General features: G+C 46.6%; 1 protein-coding gene across 7 annotated transcripts in view; it reads right to left on the bottom strand.

The window, feature by feature from the left end:
• Positions 1–142: 142 nt before the first annotated feature.
• Positions 143–22,043, bottom strand: part of TNRC6C (trinucleotide repeat containing adaptor 6C) — a 157,663-nt gene continuing 135,762 nt past the window's right edge. For 5 of the 7 annotated variants that reach the window (XM_036910368.2, XM_036910369.2, XM_036910373.2 and 2 more), the window contains 11 exons: positions 21,569–21,688; positions 18,576–18,659; positions 18,109–18,337; positions 14,831–14,998; positions 13,761–13,952; positions 13,243–13,386; positions 9,915–10,031; positions 7,912–8,106; positions 7,061–7,131; positions 6,367–6,506; positions 143–2,589 (listed from right to left, as the gene is read on the bottom strand). In XM_036910368.2, coding sequence (XP_036766263.2) covers positions 2,229–2,589; positions 6,367–6,506; positions 7,061–7,131; positions 7,912–8,106; positions 9,915–10,031; positions 13,243–13,386; positions 13,761–13,952; positions 14,831–14,998; positions 18,109–18,337; positions 18,576–18,659; positions 21,569–21,688 — 1,821 coding nt within the window. In that variant the 3' untranslated portion in view covers positions 143–2,228. The remainder of the gene's footprint in view (positions 2,590–6,366; positions 6,507–7,060; positions 7,132–7,911; positions 8,107–9,914; positions 10,032–13,242; positions 13,387–13,760; positions 13,953–14,830; positions 14,999–18,108; positions 18,338–18,575; positions 18,660–21,568; positions 21,689–22,043) is intronic. The other 2 variants (XM_036910370.2, XM_036910372.2) reach the window with 1 other exon arrangement.

Here is a 22,043-nt window from a genome sequence, read left to right as displayed (position 1 = left end):
AATGCATGTAATGGCAATGAGATGCAATTATTCTGAGGAGGGTTTGTTTAGCTAAATACACTACTAAACTTGAGAAAAAAAGTCTTGAACCCAGTTTGTGCATAGTTCATGATCCTCTATAAAACCAGCGTTTGTTGATCTGCAATTTTGCAGGACCTTTGTTTTTTTTTCTCTTTTTTTTTGTTTTTGTTTTGATAAAACCATTAAAAAGCTAATTAAAAAAAATGTAATGCACAAGTTTCCTGATCAAGCAGGCAGGGAGCACAATGTTCATATACTTCTTGAACATACTTGAGGGTATGTTACTCCATTGTCTTTCTTCCTTGCAAAACAATCAAAACATTGATCATTTTTAAAACATAAAGCAATTTTTAATATATAAAGCACTCTTCAAACATCTATTTCTTTTGAGTCCATTATTTGGTAAATATGTAACTGCTACACATTAGAGATTAGGTATTTTTCTTCTTTGTGTTTTTTTCCTCTTTTTTCTTTTTTTTATCTATTTTATTTTATTTTTTGTTTTTTAATAACATCTTCAGTGCTAGGAGTTGGGTTACAAAATACATGAACTGGTGTGGAGCCGCCCCTCGGGAACCCTGGCTTTCCTGAGCGCGCCCACATGTGCAAGACAGTGACCACAACGCCTCGCCACCCCGACGGGGGCGGGGGACAGTCGGCAGAGTCCACGACGATGGCCGGGGGAAAACCACAACACTGTTCGATCCCAGAGCTCTGAAGTAGCGTATCTGCATTCTGAAAATAGGTTTCTTTACGATGGAAGTCTATTTTTTTCTTTTTTTTTAAATTCCTTTTAAAAATTTTTTTATTTTAAAGTCTGAAGGAGAAAAAAAGGTCTGTAAACAGGTGGGAGCCCCAACCACGGGCTCCCCCGAAAGCAGTCACAACCCACGTCCAAGTGCTTGTTTCCGTTCCTCCGTGGAACCATCCATTCCCTACAAGTATCTATGGCCACAGTTCAACAACAGTTTTTTTCTCGTTAACTTTATATTCCAAATGGAAAAATGGTGCAATACTCTGGTAATAATTTTCTTGCATTAGTCCACAATAAAAAGCTGCTAAAGGTAGGTATACATATTATTTCTCCAGAGATATACACTGTAATTCTTAAACGCAATAACAGAGTCCTTGAGTAAACATTTACACATGAATTGTCGCCAGCCCTGTCCTATGAATTCTCTTTAACGTATAGGATCAGCTAAAGGCAGGGCGAGGACACTCAGTGCAAAGTTAGAAGCTAATAATATGACAAATGCTTGACCAATGCGCCAAAAAAAGCATATACTGAATAAAAGGGAAAACCCACAGTTAAATCTCTCACACACTCAACACGTGAACACAGAAAGTGCACGCACACACACACACACACACACACACACACGCTCTGTTTCAACACACACATACATAGGCTGTGAACTTAGAAATTTTTCCTAGAGCCTGTTTCTGCGTACTGATGTCAACCTGGAAGTGTAGAATTAGACTTAGAAAGTGTTCACATTTCATTATTGGCCTGCTGGATTCAAGTATTTGCGTGTTTGATATGTCTTTTTTTTTTTAACTTTTAAAAAATATTTTTTTGGGATAAAAAAATGACATGAAAAAGTAATGAAATAAGGGTAATGTGCATAGGCGGATCCATGGGAACAGAGAACAGATTGCAGACCGTTCCTTCCACTCAGTCACTGGTCTGGGCAGCCAGGACCGCCACGTGGGGCCTGTGCTCTGCGCCCAGTGATGAACACCAGCGCCCCCTGATTACGGGGTCCGCCTCTGGTGATGTGCATAATCGTCACAGGCTCGTTTTAAATAGGCTTTCTCGTCTCCCTCCCTCCCTCCCCCTTGATAAAATAACCCTTTCCAGCCCACAATCTGAAAAGTGCCCTTCATGATAGAACTATTCTAAGCAGCTTTTATACTTAAAAAATCAGAACAACACACCATACGAACATAAGACAACACAAAATAAAAAGCTATGAGAAACATCCTGTCATTAGCATGTGACACTGACCAAGTGCAGCCCGCACTGCCTCGTGAACAGTTCACAAGGGCTGCAGCGAAGGTTCGTCTTCAGTACTGGACAGAGGTACTCAAAAGGGCTGCCAGGCTGCTCGGGTCAGGCAGGGTCCTCAGCAGTTGCCCGGACTGGAAAGGGTCAGCTTTTTCTTCCTAGTGCTGATGATTGTGGTGCCCACGGGGTCCTCGAGGTCCTAGATGGACTCCCCACTGAGAAGGTCACCGGGAAGCAGAGTATTCAGCGGCGTGGGGCTTCCGATCACCCTGCCGTCATCGCTGCTGGGTGGGCCCCACAGGCTGCTCGAGTACTGGGGGACCCCACCCCACAGCAGGTCACTGCTCCCTTTGCCTGCCAGGCACGGGGCATTCCAGTGGCCGGTGTCGCTCCGCACGAGGCCATGGGAACTGCCGGAGGCACCCAGCCGTGCCTGGCTGGTCCCAGTGCTGGACTGCCAGCTGGAAGTGGGTGGCAGTGCTTGGCCTTGGGCTAAGAAACGGTTCACTTCTTCTTCACCGGCAAACTCGGCCAAGATGGTAGTGTTTCCCAGAACACACCTAAAAGAGAAGGAAAACAATGAAACTAAGAGCTGTTTTTTTAAAAATGATAAACAAAATGGACAAACCTTTAGCTAGACTAAGAGAGAAGACTCAAAATACAAAATAAGAGGAGGCACTACAGCTGACACTACAGAAATACATAGCATCATAAGAGACTGCTACAAACAATTATATGCCCAGAAATTAAATACCCTAGAAGAAATGGTCAAATTCTTAGAAACGTGTGACTTAACAAGACTGAATCATGAAGAAATGGAGAAATCTGTATACACCAATAATAAGGGGATTAAATAAGTAATCAAAAACCTCTCAACACAGAAAATTCCAGGACCTAATGGTTTCACTGGTGAATTCTACCAAACATTTAAAGGATAATTAACACCAATTCCTCTCAAACTCTTCCAAAAACTGCAGAGGAGGGAATACTCCCAAACTCATTTTGTGAGGCCAGTACTAACCAGATACTACTTAGCCAGTTAAGGACATTACAAGAAAACTACAGACCAAAATCTCTGATGAATACAGGTATGAAAATTTTCAAGAAGATACTAGCAAACCAAGTCAAACAATGCATTAAAAGTATCATACATAAAGATTAAATTGGACTTATCCCTGGGATGCAAGGATGGCTCAATATATGCAAATCAATGTGATATGTTACATCAATAGAATGAAAGATCAAAATCATATATCTCAATAGATGCAAGATAGCATTTGACAAAACACATCTTTTCATAATAAAGACCCTCAACAAATAGGGTATAGAAGGAACATGTCTCAACGCAATAAAGGTCATATATGAAAAACACACAGCTAACATTGTACTCAATGGTTAGATGCTGAAAGCGTTTCCTCAAAGGTCAGAAACAAGACAAGGATGCCTACTGTTCCCACTGCTATTCAACATAATACTCAGTCTTAGCCAGAGCAGTCAGGTAAGGTAAAGAAATAAAAGGCATCCAAACTGGAAAAGAAGAAGTAAAATTGTCATTATTTGCAGATGACATGATTTACATGTGGAAAATGCTAAGGATTCAACCAAAAACTGTTGGAAGTAATCAATAAATTCAGTAAAATTTCAGGATACAAAATCTACAGTGAATGGTTGCATTTTTACAACAATGGAGTATTTGAAAAAGAAATTTAAAAATTCCATTCACAATAGCAAAAAAACAATAAAATATTATTTAACCAAGCACGTGAAAAATCTGTATCTTGAAACTACAAGACTGCAATGAGAGAAACTGAAGAAGATACAGAAAGATCTCCTCTGTTCATGGATTGGTGGAATCTGTATGTTGACATGTCCATAAATCCATCTATAGATTCAGTGCAATCCCTATCAAAATTCAAATGGCACTCTTCAAATAGTAAAAACAATTTATATAGTAAGAACCCTAAAACTTCTAATGACAAAACACCCCGAAGAGCCAAAGCAATCCCCAGAAAGAACAAAGCTGGAGGGACTCATACTTCCTGATTTCAAACTATATTATAAAATTGATAGTAATCAAAACAGTATGGTACCGGCATAAACAGACGCACAGACCAACGGGTCAGAACAGGCAGCCCATAATAGACCCCCATACATATATATGTATGGTCAACTAATATTCGACAAGGGCACTAAGTATACTCAGTGGGGAAAGAATAGTCTCTTCAGTAAACTGGGGTTGGGAAACCTGGATAAACACATGAGAAAAATAAAATTGGACCGCTATTTCACACCATTCAAAAAAAATGACTCAAAATGGATTAAAGACTTAAATAAGAACTCAAACCATAAAACTCTTAGAAGAAAGCATAGGGAAAAAGCTCCTTGACATTGGTGTTGGCAACAATTTTTTGGATGTGACACCAAAAGCACAAGCAACAAAAGCAAGAATCAACAGGTGGGACCACATCAAACTAAAAAGCTTCTGCACAGCAAAGGACACCATCACCAAAATACAAAGACAACCTATGGAATGGGAAAAAGACACGAGCAAACCCTTTATCTGATAAAGGGCTAATCCAAAATACACGGAGGGCTCACATAACTCAGTAACAAAAAAACCCTATTAAAAACTGGGCAGAGGAACTGAACAGATATTTTTCCAAAGACATACAGACGGCCAACAGGTACATGAAAAGACGCTTAACATCACTAATCATCAGGGCAATGCAAACCAAAACCACACTGAGATACCACCTCACACATGCTAGAATGGCCATCATCCAGAAGAGAGTAAGTGGTGGTGAGCATGTGGAGAAAAGGGAACCTTTGTGCAGTGTTGGTGGGAAGGCAAATTAGTTCAGTTACTATGGAAAATAGTATGGAGGTTCCTCAAAAAACGGAAACTGGAACAACCATATGATCCAACAATCCCACTTTCAGGTTTATATGCAAAGTAAATGAAAGCAGAATATTGAAAAGATATCTGCACTCTTGTGTACACTGCAGCATTATTCACAATAGCCAAAATATGGAACAAACTGCCAATGGATGAATTGGGAAAGATGTGATTTATATACACACACAAAATGGAATATTATTCAGCCATGAGAAAGAAGGAAATCCTGCCATTTGCAGCAACATGGATGAATTTCGAGGGCCTTATGCTAAGTGACTAAGACAGAGAAAGGTAAGTACTGTACGTTACCACTTACACGTGGAATCTAAAAGAGCCAAACTTGTAGAAACAGAGTAGAATGGTGGTTGCCAAAGGCTGCGGTGGGGAGCTGGGGAGATGCTGGTCATGGGGCACAAACCTCCAGTCAGAAGATGAGTAAGTTCTGGGGAGCTAATGTGTAGCATGGTGACTATACTTAACAATACTGTGCCATATGCTTCAAGGTTGCTAAAAGAGATCTTAAATGTTCTCACCACAAAAAAGAAATGGTAATTATGCTCTGATGGGAGGTGCTGGCTAATGCTGTAGTGGTAATCAGACTGACTTACAAGGGCATGAAATCAGCATGCGGCATGCCTTAAAATGACACAACATTGTGTGTTAATTATCTCTCAAAAACCCCCCTCAAACAAAAAAAGGGGAAGGCCCTGCCTCACTGGCTTTCTGAGGGGGTTAGCGTGCCTTTAAACCGGGGCATCATTTAGGATCAGTGGTAATTTACCTCCTAGTGTAAAAATACAAATGACAGATGTGTCAGATGATGGTGTCCTCACACCTCTTACGCACCCTTTAATCAGGGGAGAGGAGTTGGCTACACGTAAGGACCACTGCCAGCAGTGGGCACAAATGTGTCAGGCTTTGTGCTCCCTGGAGTGTCTGCTTCCTACCACTGTGCCCTCTTGTGGGGGGGCCTTTTACCAGTGGAGGACATGGCATGGCAACTTGGCAGCAAAAGAAACCAACAAGTCACACGACCCTTATGGGGAGAATTGACCCCCAAATTCATAGGTTGAAACCCTAACCCCCAATACCTCAGTTGTGCCTATATTTGGAAAGAGGGTCTTTAAAGAGGTCATTAAGGTAAAACGAGGTCATTAGGGAAGCCCTAATTCACTAGGACTTGTGCCCTTCTGGAAGCGGAAGTTAGGACATGCACAGACTCAGACTGAGGACACAGCGGGAGGGTGACCATCTGCAAGGCAAGCAGAAAGGCCTCAGGAGGAACCCACCCTGCCGACAGCGTGGTGTCGGCCTTTGGCCTCCAGAACCGTGCGACAAGTAACATCTGCTGCAACGCTGTGTCGCAGGTGCCCCAGGACACTCTGACACCCCAAACCTAGCTCAGCCAGGGCCACAGCCATGGGCAGCCGCAGAGACGTACATGTGCAGGGACTTCTGCGCCTTGGCGGCTTCCTCCTTGGAGCTGTACCGGACCACGGCATTGCCTTGCGTCAGGTTCAGGTGGAATGTGATGAGGGGCCCGTGCTGCAAGCACAGTGTCCGCAGGGTGGAGCCATCGATCTGGTCGAGGAAGCAAAGGGGGTGGGAATAAGCTTCCTGTGACTTCTTCCACCGCATCTTCCAAAGAAATGCATATGAAATCCAGGTGCACTAACCCCAGGAAATGTCTTTCCTTGAAAGGGCTTAAGATGCCTGACTTCATGATATCAACCTTTGATACCTTGGACCCAACCCGCCACGCCGTTTTTTATCCTTGGACACTGCCATGCACTTAGAGTTAGGCTAATCAGAGGAGGAGAAAACCCTGTTTCGGTTCTGACCCCTCTCAAGAGCACATCCCACAGGGCCTCTGGCCCCTGGAAGGGTGAGCCCAGGCCGTCACTGAGCGGTGCAGGTCCAGGAGAGCAATCCTGTTTATAGAGCTGGGCTTTCAAAGCCTCAGAAAAGTGAAAAGTGAACAGTTCAGCAGACGCCTGGCGTCTGCACTGCTGCCCACACGGCCTCTGGGTCCCGAATGATGGCGCCCACCGGCGCCAAGACCCGTGTGCAGCTGGGGTGGGTGGCATCCCTCCTCCCAGCATGCGCCGAGGCCCCCGACCGCGCAGTGCCTGTACCTGGGGCGTGAGGTTGCGGAGAACGAGCCAGCTGCTTGTTCTTCCTGAGGTGTCAGTGCTCCAGGCAGAACCTGCGCGGACCCAGGGAAGATGTGGTGAGCGCGGCTATCAGTGCGCAGGCGCGAGCCCTAGCCCTGCAGCTCCCCGCCTGGCCACCGGGGGGCGGCGCGGGCCGTTGCCGCGGAGCCTGGCCTCTGTCCACCTCGAGCCCGCACTGTCCTTCTGGCTTGAGAAGCCGAAACGCCACAACCCCCGTAGCCCGCGGGGTGGGTGTGCCGCCTCGGGTGAGAACCTCCCAGAGTTCTGGTCTCCTCGGCCTCCTCCCGCATGCAGAACCCATTCTCTACAGTTCTTCACAAAACAAAGCTGCCCGCAGGGCGACCCTGCAAAGGCTGACGCAGCTATTTTCCTCGTCCCCGCATCCGCATTAGGATGGAGCGGTCATCTCATACTGGGGGGCGGTTTGGTTTAGGCCAAGGAAGCTCTTTGTCCCAGTTAAACACTGTGGAGAAGCAAACACGGAGTGGAACCCGAGACCCTGGTGCTGGTGGGACAGGCCTTCGGTGAGGTCCCGCGCGGCCTCCCCACGGGGCTGGGGCCGCCAGGCCCTCCTGGCTCGGAGCACACCTGCGGCTGGGGCTCGAACGCTGTGGTCGGTTACAGCTGGTGCTGCAACAGCCGCGCCCCGAGAGTCCAGGGTGCTGTGGCCTCCCCTAAGATGGCCCCGAGTGCAAGTGTGGGGCAGCAGTTCTTACAAAAGAGCTGTAGAGCAGAATGACAGCCAGGGCCCCCCGAAGGGCGGGCAGCGCAGGCAGAGCCCCGCCCCGCCCCTGGGCGCAGGAGATGCATACCCGAGGAGTAGGAGCTGGTCCAGCCGAGCGGGCTGGCTCCCCAGGTGGAGGAAGGCTTGGGATTGGCTAACCCTGGCGGCGGCCGTGTGGGCGCAGTAGTGTTTCTGGGCACCTTCCACAGTTCGTGAGACAGAGAGGCTTGGGTGTGGGAGGCGGGGCCAGAGGACCACGTCGATTTAATGTCTGACAGTTTACCTAAAAAGGCAGAGAAACGGAGCACAGGTGTTCTTGAGAAGAAAAGTCACTGCAGTATTCAGGGAACCATACCAAGTGCTGGCTGGCACCAGCAGTCTGTGAGATACAACAAAAAAACACCAAGGAAAGCACCCAGTGAGACCCACAGGGCATCAGTTTCTGCCCAAGATGGCCTGCCTGTGTCCTTGCCAGTATTTGATACTTTGTCAATTTCCTTAATGTGCCAGCCACAAGTGGGCCACCAAGAAAGTAGCACTCCTGCAGTTCAGTGTTAAAGCTAACTTAACATTCTACTGGAGCACACGATGTAACAAATTAATCAAGGTCAAAAGCCTAAAACATATACATCCTCTATGCTATTTCTTTAGGCATCAGTCCCTCTTCAAAGCAATGCCCCTGTCATGGCCCTCACAACCACATCTGCCCCGGATCTCTTAACAGCTGTGTGATGCACCCTCTGCGCGGCTCTGTGGAAGAGGGCCACGCCACGCTGAGCAGTTCAGAATTTTGGCACCTTGGTTGGGGGTAAGCTTATTTTAAGGCTCTCTGAGAGAAAAGACAGCCAGTAGTGATCACCAGCCCCAGTCCCTCCTGCACCCAGGGCTCGGTGAGGATGCGCAGATACCAGGATGCCCGTATACCTGTGTCCCTGGCCCAGCGGCAAGGACAGGGGGTGCTGGTGGCAGAGTGACTGCTGTCACCATACTCTGCAGACAGCACTGCAGTGACCAGGACATCAAAAACCCTGAGTGGTGTCCCCTCCAACCCTGGCCATCAGAGCCGAGTGCAACCTTACAACAAACAAAATGCTAATTTTGGCAAAGGTGCCATTGATCAGAAAAACAAAAATGCCATGAAAAGCTGCCTAAATTGCAGGGAAGATGATTTTACCTTGCCCCCTCTCTTCAGCTAAGTTGTTATGGAAGTATTAATGGTCTAAATATGCCCCTGTTGAAATATTAGAAAGAATAAACATCAGAAGGAATGAATAATGCAGACACTCCCCCTTTCTCAGGAGGATGCTAACCCACACTGGACTACTCTCTCCCCTCGGTACTGGTATCAGAAGAACCCCTGCAGCACTCCCGCACGCCTTTGGAAAGCGGACAAAAAGGAGGACAGAGTACAGGAATGCATATGTGAAGAAACTGGTAAACAAGAAACCCCCTCAAGTTCTCTACCTATTTATAAGCCTGCTATATATTCTGTTCATGTATCTGTCCACATTTCTTGATATCTTTGTCTTAAATTTGGATTCAAATTCCTCTGATGTTTTATGACAAACAATTTTCAATTCTCCTCTAGGCTGAAAAGAAATTTCTTACTTGGAAGACTCGTGAAATCTATGGTAATACAGAAACAATCCAGCCACATTTATCTGAGCAAGGGAAGCGGTCACACTGGGTCAGCTATGGGGCTTGTTATGCTCTCCCGTTCCTGACGGCAGGCCCGAGTAACAGCCAACTCTGAGCAGTTGTTGCCTCCACGTTTTAGAACTTGTACATCCCTTGTCTTGTAGCCACGGGAGGAAGGGGGAGAGAGGAAAGTAGGTGCCTGGGCAGCAGCCACGTCCTGTCCTGCACTGGGCAGTTTACACAGTCCCGTGGTCATCACACAGCCCATGGGAAGGTGTCACCAATTCCACTCCACACAGGATGACGCACGGTGCCCCAGGTCCCCCTCCTCCACACCGCAGGGCCTCCCAGCTCAGGCGGCGAGCAGATGGACCGCAGGAACGCTGGGCCTGTCAGCTGTGCCTGCTGGGAGAAAGGGCGGGCGACCTGCGAGCTGAGAGGCCAGGTGCGTACCTGCAATACTAGGTGCGGGTGCAATGCTGCTGAAAGAGCGACTGTAGCTGGAGGCACTGAGCGGCCAGGCACCCGAGGAAGGCAGCGTGGCATTCTGAGATGATGGTGGGGAGGACCCTGCAGAACCAAACATGGCACTAAGAAAGGCGGCAGCAGGCGCGCTGGGTTCCCGCTCACCCTCGAGTGGGAGGGTGCTAACAACCGAGAAGGAGTCTCTCCCTAAGCTGCCCTTTCGGGGAGACGGCTGAACATGAACGCGTGACACAGTCAAGTTCCTGGCAAGGGAAGGAGGCACACGGAAGGGGGCCGTGGCCGAGAGGAAGGCCAGGAAACAGCAGTAACTTTCCAAGAGGGGGTTCGCAGAGGAGAGAGAAGTTATCGCCAGAATGTTAAAAAAGCACGGCACAGCTTTAAAGGGTCACACGGATTTCCACCCTTCCAGATGAGGTAAACATGAAAATTACGGGCAACCTCTACCTTTTCTCACCTCAACAATATCCACAAAATTAAAAAAACAAAATTAAACAAAATGCCAAGTTTTTGGTTATAAATTTTGCCATAAACAGAACCAGCATTTCCTTCTGATTTAAAATGTGTCAGACCCTCTCCCACCGAGGCGCATTTCTCCTCTGCTACACAGGAATAATGGAGAGGGGTCTGAGAACTGGCGGCTGTGTCCCAGACCTGCACTTTCCCACTTTGAAAAAGCCTGGTTCCTGCCCTGGGAGGGAGGCTTGAGGGTGTGCCGCCACCTGTGGCTGCACTTTCCAAAAAAGCTGGCTACCGCGGGGTGCTCCGGGTCACGCCCTCATAGCTCTCCGAGGACGCAGGCAGCTGGGGTAGGGGGGTGAGGCAGCGGTGACCGTCTGGGCTGCTGCCGGACGACTCAGCTCTTCCGCTTGGAAAATCACTCCAGCTGGGGAGGGGACATGGGCACCTAAGACTCTGGCTTTTATGTTCAATAACACACACAGAATCTCAAAAGACATGGGACTCCTGACAGGGGCTCCCCGGGGCAGGGAACTGAACAACCACAGGGGCATCCCTCACAGAGACTACCAGGCGCGGGGCTCCTCCGACTCCCGCGGTGTACATCCTGCACCGCTGCTCGCAGCTGCATCAGCGCGACTGGCCTCCCTGGCATGAGGGAGGCGGAGTTGGTGAACATCAGAATTTCTTTGTAATCTGCACATCTTTAATTTTAAGGTATCAGCTCTATTGCCCTCCTAAGCTTACTTCCTAGACCCTCTTCTGTCATTTAACAAAATGCAATCAACTCAAGATGCCAAGATTACAGTTATTTTAACCCTATATGGTATTTCTTTAATAGTTAACAATAGGGTACTCAGATTTTAATCGTTTTCTAGTTTTGAAATTTTTACATAGTGGAATTTGTCCCATAAAATTACAGTTAACTTTCCTTTCTAGAAGTGTTAGTATCAGTATGCTATGAAATGGCAGGACTGTATTTCACCATTCTGGTTAATATTCACTTCAGCAGGGTTAAAATTATAAGTAATATCCAAATACTGGATTAATGTAAGCTTTTAATATCAAATTAGAACTTAATGCCAATGGCAATAAATAAAAAACAAAAATGTAAAAAACCAATACCTAGTATACTTAGTAAAAGAAAACAGGAAATTCCATACGGAACTATGTGAAATAAACCAGTATTGAGAGGTTAGTGGCTATTTCTCACTGTTTTCCTTCTGGGGCACAGTTTCTTCATTTTTTTTTCTCTCTCTGTACTTTAGATCAAGTTGGTCACTCAAAAATATGATGGCCTTTTGTGGCCTGGTGCCTGAGTGAGGTCAGCTGAAGGGATGCCCAGCAGCCCCTTGCGTATGGGGAGCAGCCCGGCATGCTCTGGAGAAGGCGACTGGCCCACCAGGTTTCCAGTCTGTTTCCACTGCGCCACGGTGGCGGTGCTGCTTTGTAAACAGCTTCTGCATACAGAAATGTGACCTGCCCAGGCCTCCTAACGGCCTCATCACATGCTCCTAAGTGTCAAGCCCCTAGAGGTCACACAATGCCATGTGAAGCGTCAAGATGCTGCGGCTGAATGTCTGGCTGAATTCTTTATCCTAGAGCCGGTCATCTCGTTTCCTTGACGGCCTCCTCTCTCAGGCACTCTGTGGGACTGAAGGATAGCTGCTTGGCTCTCTCCTCAGAATTCACGTACTTCTCCAGGCTACCTTGTCACATCATGGCACACTTGTGCAAAGGTGGAGGGTGTGTGTAATGCCCCAGGTGCTAACCCGAGGCCAAGGATCACCGCACAATCCACTGGGCACCCTTCAGGAAACTGCTCTCTACTGTGCAACCTCAACCCCTTTCAAGTCTTTACTCCCTGGGCCAGCACAGTGTGCTCACACCTCACCACGATCCTCAGAACACAGTGACTGGTGTCCCCTGCTCTGGCACAGCCCTGCTGCCACACCCAGGGCGATGGATCGGCAGTGAGGGCTGAGTCTGCTTCTGGCCTGTGCTCTGGCCCCCGCTGCCTCCTACAGGCTCGGTTTCCCACGGCTTTGTGTCTCCCGTACCACTCATCCGTCCCCGACGGCAGGGACGTCCGAGACCCACTGACACACGAGGAGTGCATGACATTAAACAGAAGGATAAGCTGTATTAATGCTGTTTTTTACTCAAACCACAGACACACTGAGAAGCTGAACATTTAAAGAGCCATTAAAAAGATGCACCTCTCCCACAGGTCATATTTTAAGGAAGAGCCTAAATTAATGTTTTGGGAACTATCCAAGTGGCCTTATTAGTGTTAAGTATTGATGGTAACCTAGCATTCTTTCACATTTTTAGCATGCTGATAAACTGCAGAACTTCTTCACCTGCATGCCTCCAGGGAAATCTCTACTCATGTGAAATCTACATTCGCGGTTTGTAACTTCTCAGCACAGCTTATCGCCTGCTACTGGACCCTGAAGTCTGACAGACGGGGTGCCAAAATTTAGCACAACGAGTTTGCCAGCTATAGACAGAGATGTCACCTTACTTTCAGTTTAAAGAAATTTCAAATGGAAACTTCTTCACTGAAAAGTGTAATGGTTGGTATCATGATTTCATAACACTATGCTTATAAAAAATGATGTGCAAACAAATGGAGCACTTAGTGCAGATCAACAACACTTAGCCCAGATCAATTTCCACTCGCACCATTGGCTCTACCCAATGTCCTCTCACACGAACACCACCTGAGCGGCTGGAGGAGTGCCCATCCGCCTGTCTACACCACCGCACCCACAGCCCACGCCGCCGCTCGGATGCCCCCCCCCCCCCGAGGCGGGCGGAGCGGCCCTCCTCCTACCTCCACTCTTGAGGAGGTAGCGGTTGACATCCTGGATGGTGGTATTAATGGTGGGCCCGGTGGGGACACTTCCGGGAGTGACATCGGGGTCATTCTCGGGATCTATATTCTGAAGTCCTTTCCACGGAACTCCAGGATGGAATTCTGGAAAATTACAAACAAAATGAAAATCAAAACATGAATTTTAGAGTACCTTAACACTGCTTCCTGATAATTTAAGGCACATTTTAGACTTTCTTCCAGAAACCCTCAAGCCTTTGGAATGAACTACAACTAGATATACAGTTCCACATTAAGACAGTGTCCCCCATTCTCCTGCACTCCTCTGCTCTAAGGGGCTGGACACCAACTGCACCCAAGCTTTATCTGGCAAATGGATTCCAGTGAAAAAGCCAAAAGCTATGGGGTCGATGCTCCGAGGGTTCCTGGCTTGGGCCCAGGATTCTCCTGTCTGTTCACTCTCCTCAGGCCTGGAGCAGCTCTGGCTGCTGCTGCACAGAAGCGTTGCAAGCTCTTACCTGGGGGCCAGTTGATGCTGGAGCCATTTGAGATTTTATCGCTGTCAGATTTGGCACGTGACCAGCTATGGGGAACAGCTACAGGAGGACTGGCTGGTGACTCACTGTTCTGGATTAAATCGTACCGGCCATAGGAGTCATCAATGGAGGACTTAGCCGGAGGCCCAATGCTTAGACCTCCAGGAATAGCACCTGCAGGGACAGCAGGAAGAAAGCCGAGTGAACAGGGCACGCCACCCATCAGCCTTGGCTTGTCTGGCATTCTCCATGCCCAGAGGACTACTTTAGCTGGCCCACACTTTATCTGTGGAAGACTGAGACTCTTTAAGAACTGTCTGACTGTCAAGTTGGAAATCTCGTTAAAACGCAAGCCCATACCACAGGAAGCTGGCACTTTCTAGGGATGCTGGAGTCGCCGTGGTCTGCTGCCCTATGGAAGGACAAGACGGGCTGCGGATTTTCTACAGGGTCTACACTGCCCTGCCACGGGAGACTGAGCTCTTTCCTGCCAAGGCAGGTGCCCGGAGGGCATGTGATGATTTTCTTGTAGAATTAACCATCAGGAAAAATTTCCTTTTTAGACATCTTTATATCAAGAATTATAAACCCTGTTCAATATCCTTTGCTGTTTGTGTTATCAGGGAATTAGGAGCTACATTTAATGCTTCACAGTGAGATCACACCACCTATGGTTATTAGCACTTTTGTTTTTCTCTAAGCATTTGATTTTCAATTGTGTTTTATCATTTCATTGACAAAATTTCTTTTCATAGACTCAAATTTTTTGCTGAACAATACACATGTAAGTAAGTATGCACCCTATACCCTTTGCTGCTCTGGGGTAACTTCAATCATTTGCGGGTTTGTAGCTAAGACCTGGAGGCTGAGGCTTCAAGAAGTCTGATCACTGACAGTGGGGATGCTATATACTTTTAATGGAATGGAGTATTTTTTATTCAACTTTCAGCATTGTGTTTTTAGAAAAGAAATGCAGTGTAAGTAATAAAATGAGCACATAACATGACCTGTGCAGTGGAGAGTCTGCGAGGAGACTGTCAGCTCAGACGTACCATGCTTGCTGGGGTTCTGATCGAGCGGAGAAGCAGCACCGGGTAGGTTGTCCATTGGGTTGGGGTGTGTCCACTGGGGGAGGCGGGACTGGGACTGAGACGGGTCTTTCACCGGCAAACCCCCAGTCATGTCCACGCTGTTGACATTCATGTTTGGGTTCAGTCCAGCTACGAATAAAAATGCTATTAGGAATCACCTGTTCTTCTTAATTGTTATAGCCCAAAGTTCTCCTAGACAAGCAATCTAAGCCATAATTCTTGGCCAAATACTTTAACTGAAACTTTTAATGCTGGTGGGAAAAAAACCTTTTTGTTTTTTAACAATATATATTTCTAGGAATTATTCCTGAATTAAGGTGAAAATGGGAACAAGTCTTTGATGACTTTTCATTTTACCTGTTTCAGTGCTAAGCATGGTTCTGAGGCTTCTCATTCAGGGCCCACAGAAGAACAGAACACGTCTAAACAATTAGGAAAACCTTTTTTGGGAAGCTCACCAGATCAAAAACCACTTTCAGAGTTCTAAGTAATACTCTAACGTACCACCTACAGAACAAGCAGGTCAGGTAACTGACTCAACCTTCAGTGAACTTACTTTACAAAAGTTTGCTTGTGATGAGTTTATCAATTACATCTCAAGCTACTTTTAAGGACTTGAACTATTCGACAGTGAGTGCCACCACCTATTCCCAGCTGCATGGCGTACTGACTCTGGGTTTATTTCTTACAGCTAAAAGTAGTGACTGGGGTATCTGACAAGTACCATTGCTGTGCTAGGTTAATGAGGAAAGATGAGGACGATGGCAGAAAGGCTGAAGTAACAAGTTCCATTAGGGGCTGGACAGACACCTCGGCTGGTAAGAGAATAACCAGTGGGTGTGCAGCCTATTATCACCCACGGGTCCTTCCCAGCCCCTGCAGTTCTCACACCTTATATCCTGGCACACATGCAAAAGGGAATCTCTACTCCTGAGCAAGGTGCTGAACGTGCTTGCTCTTAACTTCAAACCAGGGTCCATACACACAAAGGCCTATATGGGCCAAGGGGGCCTGGTGGGAGCTGCAGTGCACCGGACGGTCTAAATAAGCAGGTGTTACTGCTTCAAACTTATTTGAAAATTTCCAATTTTTAAATGTTGGCGATTGACACACACACATTTTGTAGCCCTAACAGAACACACCTGTACAAGTCAGACGCTGCCAAGGGGCTGCCAACTCGTAGTTTGCTTTAACGGCTATCTTCACTTCCACTCGCACAGACCTAGCCAGGTGAGTGGACAAGAGACGGGGCTTCAGCCCAGCCTTCAATGGGCTCTAAATCCCACAACTGGGCCTTAACCCACCTCTCCCAACCTCCCTGTCTTGTTGCTGTCCTCCCTCTACAAGTCAGCTAGACTAGCCAGGCCCTTGTCCCGTGCCTGCCCTGGAGGCGCCCTTTCTTCTATGTGAGGCTCCTTCTGTATCAGCTGGAATCCTGCTTGTTCGAGGTCCGAACCTGACCCTGCTCTGACCCTTCTTTCACCACTGAAGGTGACCATGAACTCTGCCTTCTCTTTTAGCTCTGGAATAACTACATCACACTGGCTGTGAAGGTTATTTTCTCATTTTTATATGCCCAATCTTGCCACGCAGAAGACAGACTCCAGGAGTCAAGAGACAATGTGATAAGGAGGTGCTGTGCAGGAACGAAGGTGGATGGAGCTACCACTGCTGAAGAAAAGTGCCGAGAACCAGCCAGACAGGTGACTTCATAGGCTAGGTTTCTTATGCTTTATTAGCTATTTATTGTCAACACATAAATTTATTTTATAACTTTAAAATGACTATTATCCAAATTATTTTCATCTAATTTTGAAGATTCACTGAACTAATTCTTTGATCTGTACTAAGATCTTTAAGAGAAACATCATGTGCTCTACTCTTCAAACACAAGTTAAGAGGACAGGCGGATACAAGGAAGCTGAAGCTAAAGCACTGCAGGATAACAGATGGAATAGACTTTGTTTCTGAAACAATGATTTCTGAAAAAAGGCTGCTCACACCAACAGCCGACACTTTACAAAGTGCTTGCGATGTGCTAGGCACTGTCCTAAGAAGCTTACACATCAGTTCATTTAATCTTTAAAAGAACCCTATGAAGTAAGTATTCCCACTTTACTTATGGGGAAGTGGAGGCAAAGAGCAGTCAGGCAAGTTACACAAGTAGGCAGTGACCCAGTTAGTGGTGGAGTTGGGACTCCACGTGGCAGTCTGATTGCTAAACCAGGTCTCACCCGCCAGACTGTAAGCTACTTCTTAAACATAAAGGATGGTAATGGGAGGGGTGATGATAAAGGGACAGAGAGTAACAGCTTAGCATTTATCATTTTCACACTAAAGACACACCACATTAATTATGTGTCAAGTAGAAAGTGCTCAGATGATTAGAACACACCACCCTTTTCAGAGGCATGTGATTGTCTTACAGAAAAACACCATTATCAGCTGGTAGCAGATTCCAGTCTGGCCTTTGCCTCTCCGGGAAACTATTTCCCAGGTTACTGATTCCCTTTATCCTGTAGCTTTGGACTCTGGCAGACAAGCCGGAAGTACTCTCGCCAGCTTCTGGACTTGTACAGCAATTATTCCACGTACAACCAGTTGACCGACACATGCCTGTGTGAGGTTTCCATACCGTCTTCAGTCATGTAGCCTATGTCCCTGGCTAGTGTGTATGCCCCTGAGGGTAGCACCATGTCTTCCACTAACCAGCAGGTTTCAAGCATTGGGCATGCCCACTGCGGGTTAGGGGTCAGTGCATGCATGTTGATGTGGCTGATCACACAGATCACCTTTTATACCAGAGGACTTGCGTGGACAGCAATTGCTTTTTAAGACTGCCTGGATCCCAGAAATCCAAACACCTTTCCTTGTAAAACTGTTACAAACCATTCCCTGCAGTTTAGGCTGGAAGACAATGGCTGCTGAAGAGCAGTAAGGAGTAACCCAGGGGTGGGACAACTGCAGGTGCACAATGCCAGCGAGACAGGTTGGGGCCTCTCGCTGGTACTAACTTAAAAGATTTTATACTGAAAGTAGGTATGGCTGTAGCAAAACTCTTGCTCTGCAGAAGCAGCTGGTGTGGCTCCCAAGGAAGCCAAGAGCTGCTCTGTGGCATCTGGAGCTGCATTTCCGACACTCTTTTGGCAGCGGCCAGTCACTGTGACCACTGAGAGCAGCGCGGCATCAGCCTGACTGGCACCCCCTTGCCGCGGCGGCTGCGCGGGCCGGGGACTCACCGAGAGGGTAAGGAGCGAAGGTGCTGGGAGAAGACTGCTGCTCTTTGGTCTGCAGGTCGGGCAGGCCGGGGGCCTGAGGGTGAGGGGGGAAGCTGTCCATGGCCGGTTTGCCTGCAGAGGGGTGCAGAGACAGGTGCGGCGGGGGCGGCGGCTTCACGAGCAGGGCCTGGGCCAGCTGGCGCTGGTGCTGCTGGATCTGCTGCTGTAGGTTAGTGATTGTGCGCGCGACCTGGTGGCAGAGACACAGCTTAGCAGGTTCGAGAGACACCCTGCACGCCACGTGCACTGTCCCCACCATGGTCATGCCTGGGCCACCACCTCCCAAACCCAGGTGACCCCGAGACTTTCAGAAGGTGAGGCTTAGCGAGAGAAAACTGGTGACGGTACGGTGGTTAAAGTCAGTGCTTTTCGATCAGGCAGGGCCACAGCAACGAGCCCAGTGGGAAGCTCGTGGGCCTGACACCTACTTGCTGCTCCTGTTGTCTCATGGGTCCGGAAACGTTGCGCTGGGCCTGTAACATCTGCTGCTGGATTTGTAAACGTTGGTATGCCTGTTGACAGAAAGAGTATAATTAGAATACAATATGAAAACCATCACCAAATCATTCAACTTAGTAGCACGAGCAAAAAAAAGAAAATGGCAAGGTTCTTGGTCCCCTTACCTTCCTGTGGCTTAAGCACATTGTGAGGCACAAAGAATTTTTAAAAGGAGAAATCGTTCCAAAACCTTTCTACTGCATAGACTTTGAAAGGCAACTCGAGCCAGTACCCCTGTTTAATGCTGCTAATGAGGTTTGTCAGCAAGTATTTTTCAGTTAATGAAGAGATCAAAACTCATCTGCTCATAGCATACAAACTAAAAATAAAAAGAAATGACAGGGGAAAAATGCAAAGTGTTTGTTCTTGTACTGACACAGATGGCAGTGGTCCGGAATGCTCGGACGGTATGGAGGAACAGCGGCGTTGGCCGCCCCCCAGACCACAGACACACCTGACCCTGGAGCGACACAGCTCGGATCTGGGTGGGTCCACTTATATGTGGATAGTTGCAATAAATATATTGGAAATTTTTCTGGAGATTTGCAACAATTTGAAAATACCTTTTTCTTTAGCTTTAAGAATATAGTATATAATACATATACAAAATATGTGTTAATCAACTGTTTATACTGTTGGGTAAGGCTTCTAGTTCATGGTAGGCATTTTATTAAGTTTTGGGGGAGTCAAAAGTTGTAACTGAGTTTTTTTTTTTTTTTTTGATGTTTGGTTTTTATTTTTTATTTATTAAGGTATCATTGATATACACTCTTATGGAGGTTTCACACAAAAACATTGTGGTTACTACATTCACTCACATTATCAAGTCCCCACCCCATACCCCAGTGTACTCACTGTCCATCAGTGTAGTAAGATGCCACAGTCACTACCTGCCCTCTCTGGGCTACACTGCCCTCCTTGTGACCGCCCTAATGTGTGCTGATCAGAATGCCACTTAATCCCCTTCTCCCATTATGTGGGGGGAGTAAAAACAGTATACATTGTTTTAAATACAGAATTCATTAAACAATTCAACATCTTCTCAATGTTTTTCCCATTATGTGGGTCAATAAAAATTACTGTGTAAGTAGAAGATTCTAGAACATCAGTAAGATAATCATCTGTCACATGTCAGAAAACAGCAATGTCTTCAGCATCATCAAGGAGTGGAAAGCTATCTTCCTCTTTAATAACGGTTTTCGATGACAGGCTTTTAAAACATGTGCCTGACTTCTGTGGCTGTTGCTTGTCCACCTCTGAGGTCGGTGTTGCTGTCATTGGTAAAACCGTCAATACCTGCCACTAGAGCCGCCTACCCATGGGGCTGCCAGGTCTCAGAAGCCTTGCCACCATGCTGTAAGGAGCCCCCTCCAGAGCTCTGGGTACTTCTTGACACTACTTGTCTCAGGACAATTTCCACCTCCCATCTTACCCTACTACTTACTGGGAAACTGGCCACTCACACTGGTTATTTCTGTGTCTAACAAACAGACAAATTAGGGCCGAGGGCGCCCAGAACTCTCCTGTATGGAAAGTTTTGATGTCTGGGTTTTGTGTATAGGAGACATTTTTTTTTTTGTTGCTTTATGATTTCTGGTCATTTTCTAGGAGATGAAGTTGCTGGACAACAGTTCTAAATAAATTGGCTATTAATATATTAAAAAAAGAAATAATACATTTGGTTCTTTGGTGTATATAAATTCAGCATGCATCCAGGGATACAATGACATGGCATTTTATGGGAAAGAAGTAAGATTACTAAAAATGAACAATTCAAGGTACGTTAAATCATAAAACTTTCAAGAATTATTATGCGACCTCAGTCTTTCTCAACAGGGATTCTGAGAAACAATTAAGTCCTAATCTCTAAGCATATACTGTATATGATGCAGTAACTTCTCTCTTATGCTCCTTGTAGAATGGCATTTGTGTATGCCATCCTCGGACGAACTGAGAGAATAATCACTTGCTATTTTCCGTGTCCGGTGGTTCAGATGAGCCTCTGTGTGACAAAGGCTGGTTGAGATCTCAAGCTAAAGAAAGTGCTCACCTGAGACCTGGGAGACTGTGAGCACAAAGGGCCAGAGAGTTCACAGAGCTCAGTGAAAAACCCTGGCGAGAGACATGCCCTCATTCTCACACAGTTGAGCTCCAATCAACTTCAGGTAGTATGCGGGCCGCACCCCCACCCCCCGTGCCGTCAAAAACCTGTGCATACTCTTTACTCTCCCCCCAAGTTTCACTGCTAATAGCCTGTTTTTGGCCCTTGAACAACATGGCTTTGAACTGTGTTGTCCACTTACATGTGGATTTTTTTCTACAAATATATTGGAGTATTTTTTGGAGATGTGTGGCAACTTTACATTTTTCTTGACTGTGAATGACACCATATACAGTCTGTGTTTATGTGCATAACTTTTTAATAATGGATTTGTGTATTGTTTTGTGGTAGTATTAAAATAGACTAGTATCCACACATATTCTATGCATTCGTAACATACCTTTTTCTTAATTTTCTTGATATTTTTAGGCTATGTAGGTTGTCTGTTTTTTCAAATTGTTGCAAATCTTCAAACAACGGTGTCTAATATGTTTACTGAAAAAAATCCATGTATGAGTGGACTTATATTTTTAGGCTATGTGGTTTGTGAGTTTTTTCGAATTGTTGCAAATCTCCAAACAGTGGTTTCTAATGTTTATTGAAAAAAGTCTGTGTGTAAGTGGACCCATGCAGTTCAAACAAACGTGTGTTGCTCCAGGGTCAACTGTGGTTTACGAATGTCACAAAAGTCTCAGTGACGTGCCCTGCTGTGAGGAAGAGCATCCCATTAACTTCTTCGTCAGTGTGCATGCTGTTGGCCTATCTGTATGTCAGGAGAGGGCTCTTCTGCTGTTCTGTAGCCTGGGTCCATCGCCCACTCACCAGCTGCAGCTGATAGAGCTGGTTCACCATCGTCATATGCTGAGGATTAACTGGCGAGGTTAATAGTGCAGGGTTGAGACCAATGTTTTTTGCTGCGAACTGCAAAAGCTGTGCTTGAACCTGTTTAACACAAAACAGACCATGAGGCACAGCATCTTTATTAAAATGTTTACTTGTTTGTGTAGTTTTTCGAGATTCAAAACCAATTAATTAAATGACAATTAATTTTGTGGCATGAGTGCACTTCAAAAGCCATTCAAAAAGGTTATGGGCATTCCCCAGGACCTGTCCCTCTGCCCTCCAGCTGGAGTGGGAGTGGTCTGTGCAGCCCCAGTCACAGCAAAAAGGAGCGGCTCACCCTTGCCCGCCTTCCTGTTGTGGGGAGATGGCTGGGACCGAGCTGCCTCTACGCTCCTACCTGAGGGAGAGGTAAATGTCTGTCTCGTCTAAGCTTCTGTTTTTTGGGTCTCTTCGT

The sequence above is a fragment of the Manis pentadactyla genome, chromosome 4 (assembly GCF_030020395.1).
Source record: "Manis pentadactyla isolate mManPen7 chromosome 4, mManPen7.hap1, whole genome shotgun sequence".
NCBI lineage: Eukaryota > Metazoa > Chordata > Mammalia > Pholidota > Manidae > Manis > Manis pentadactyla.
The sequence above is the reverse complement of the archived record's forward strand: the minus strand, read 5'-3'. Positions and strand labels throughout refer to the sequence as shown.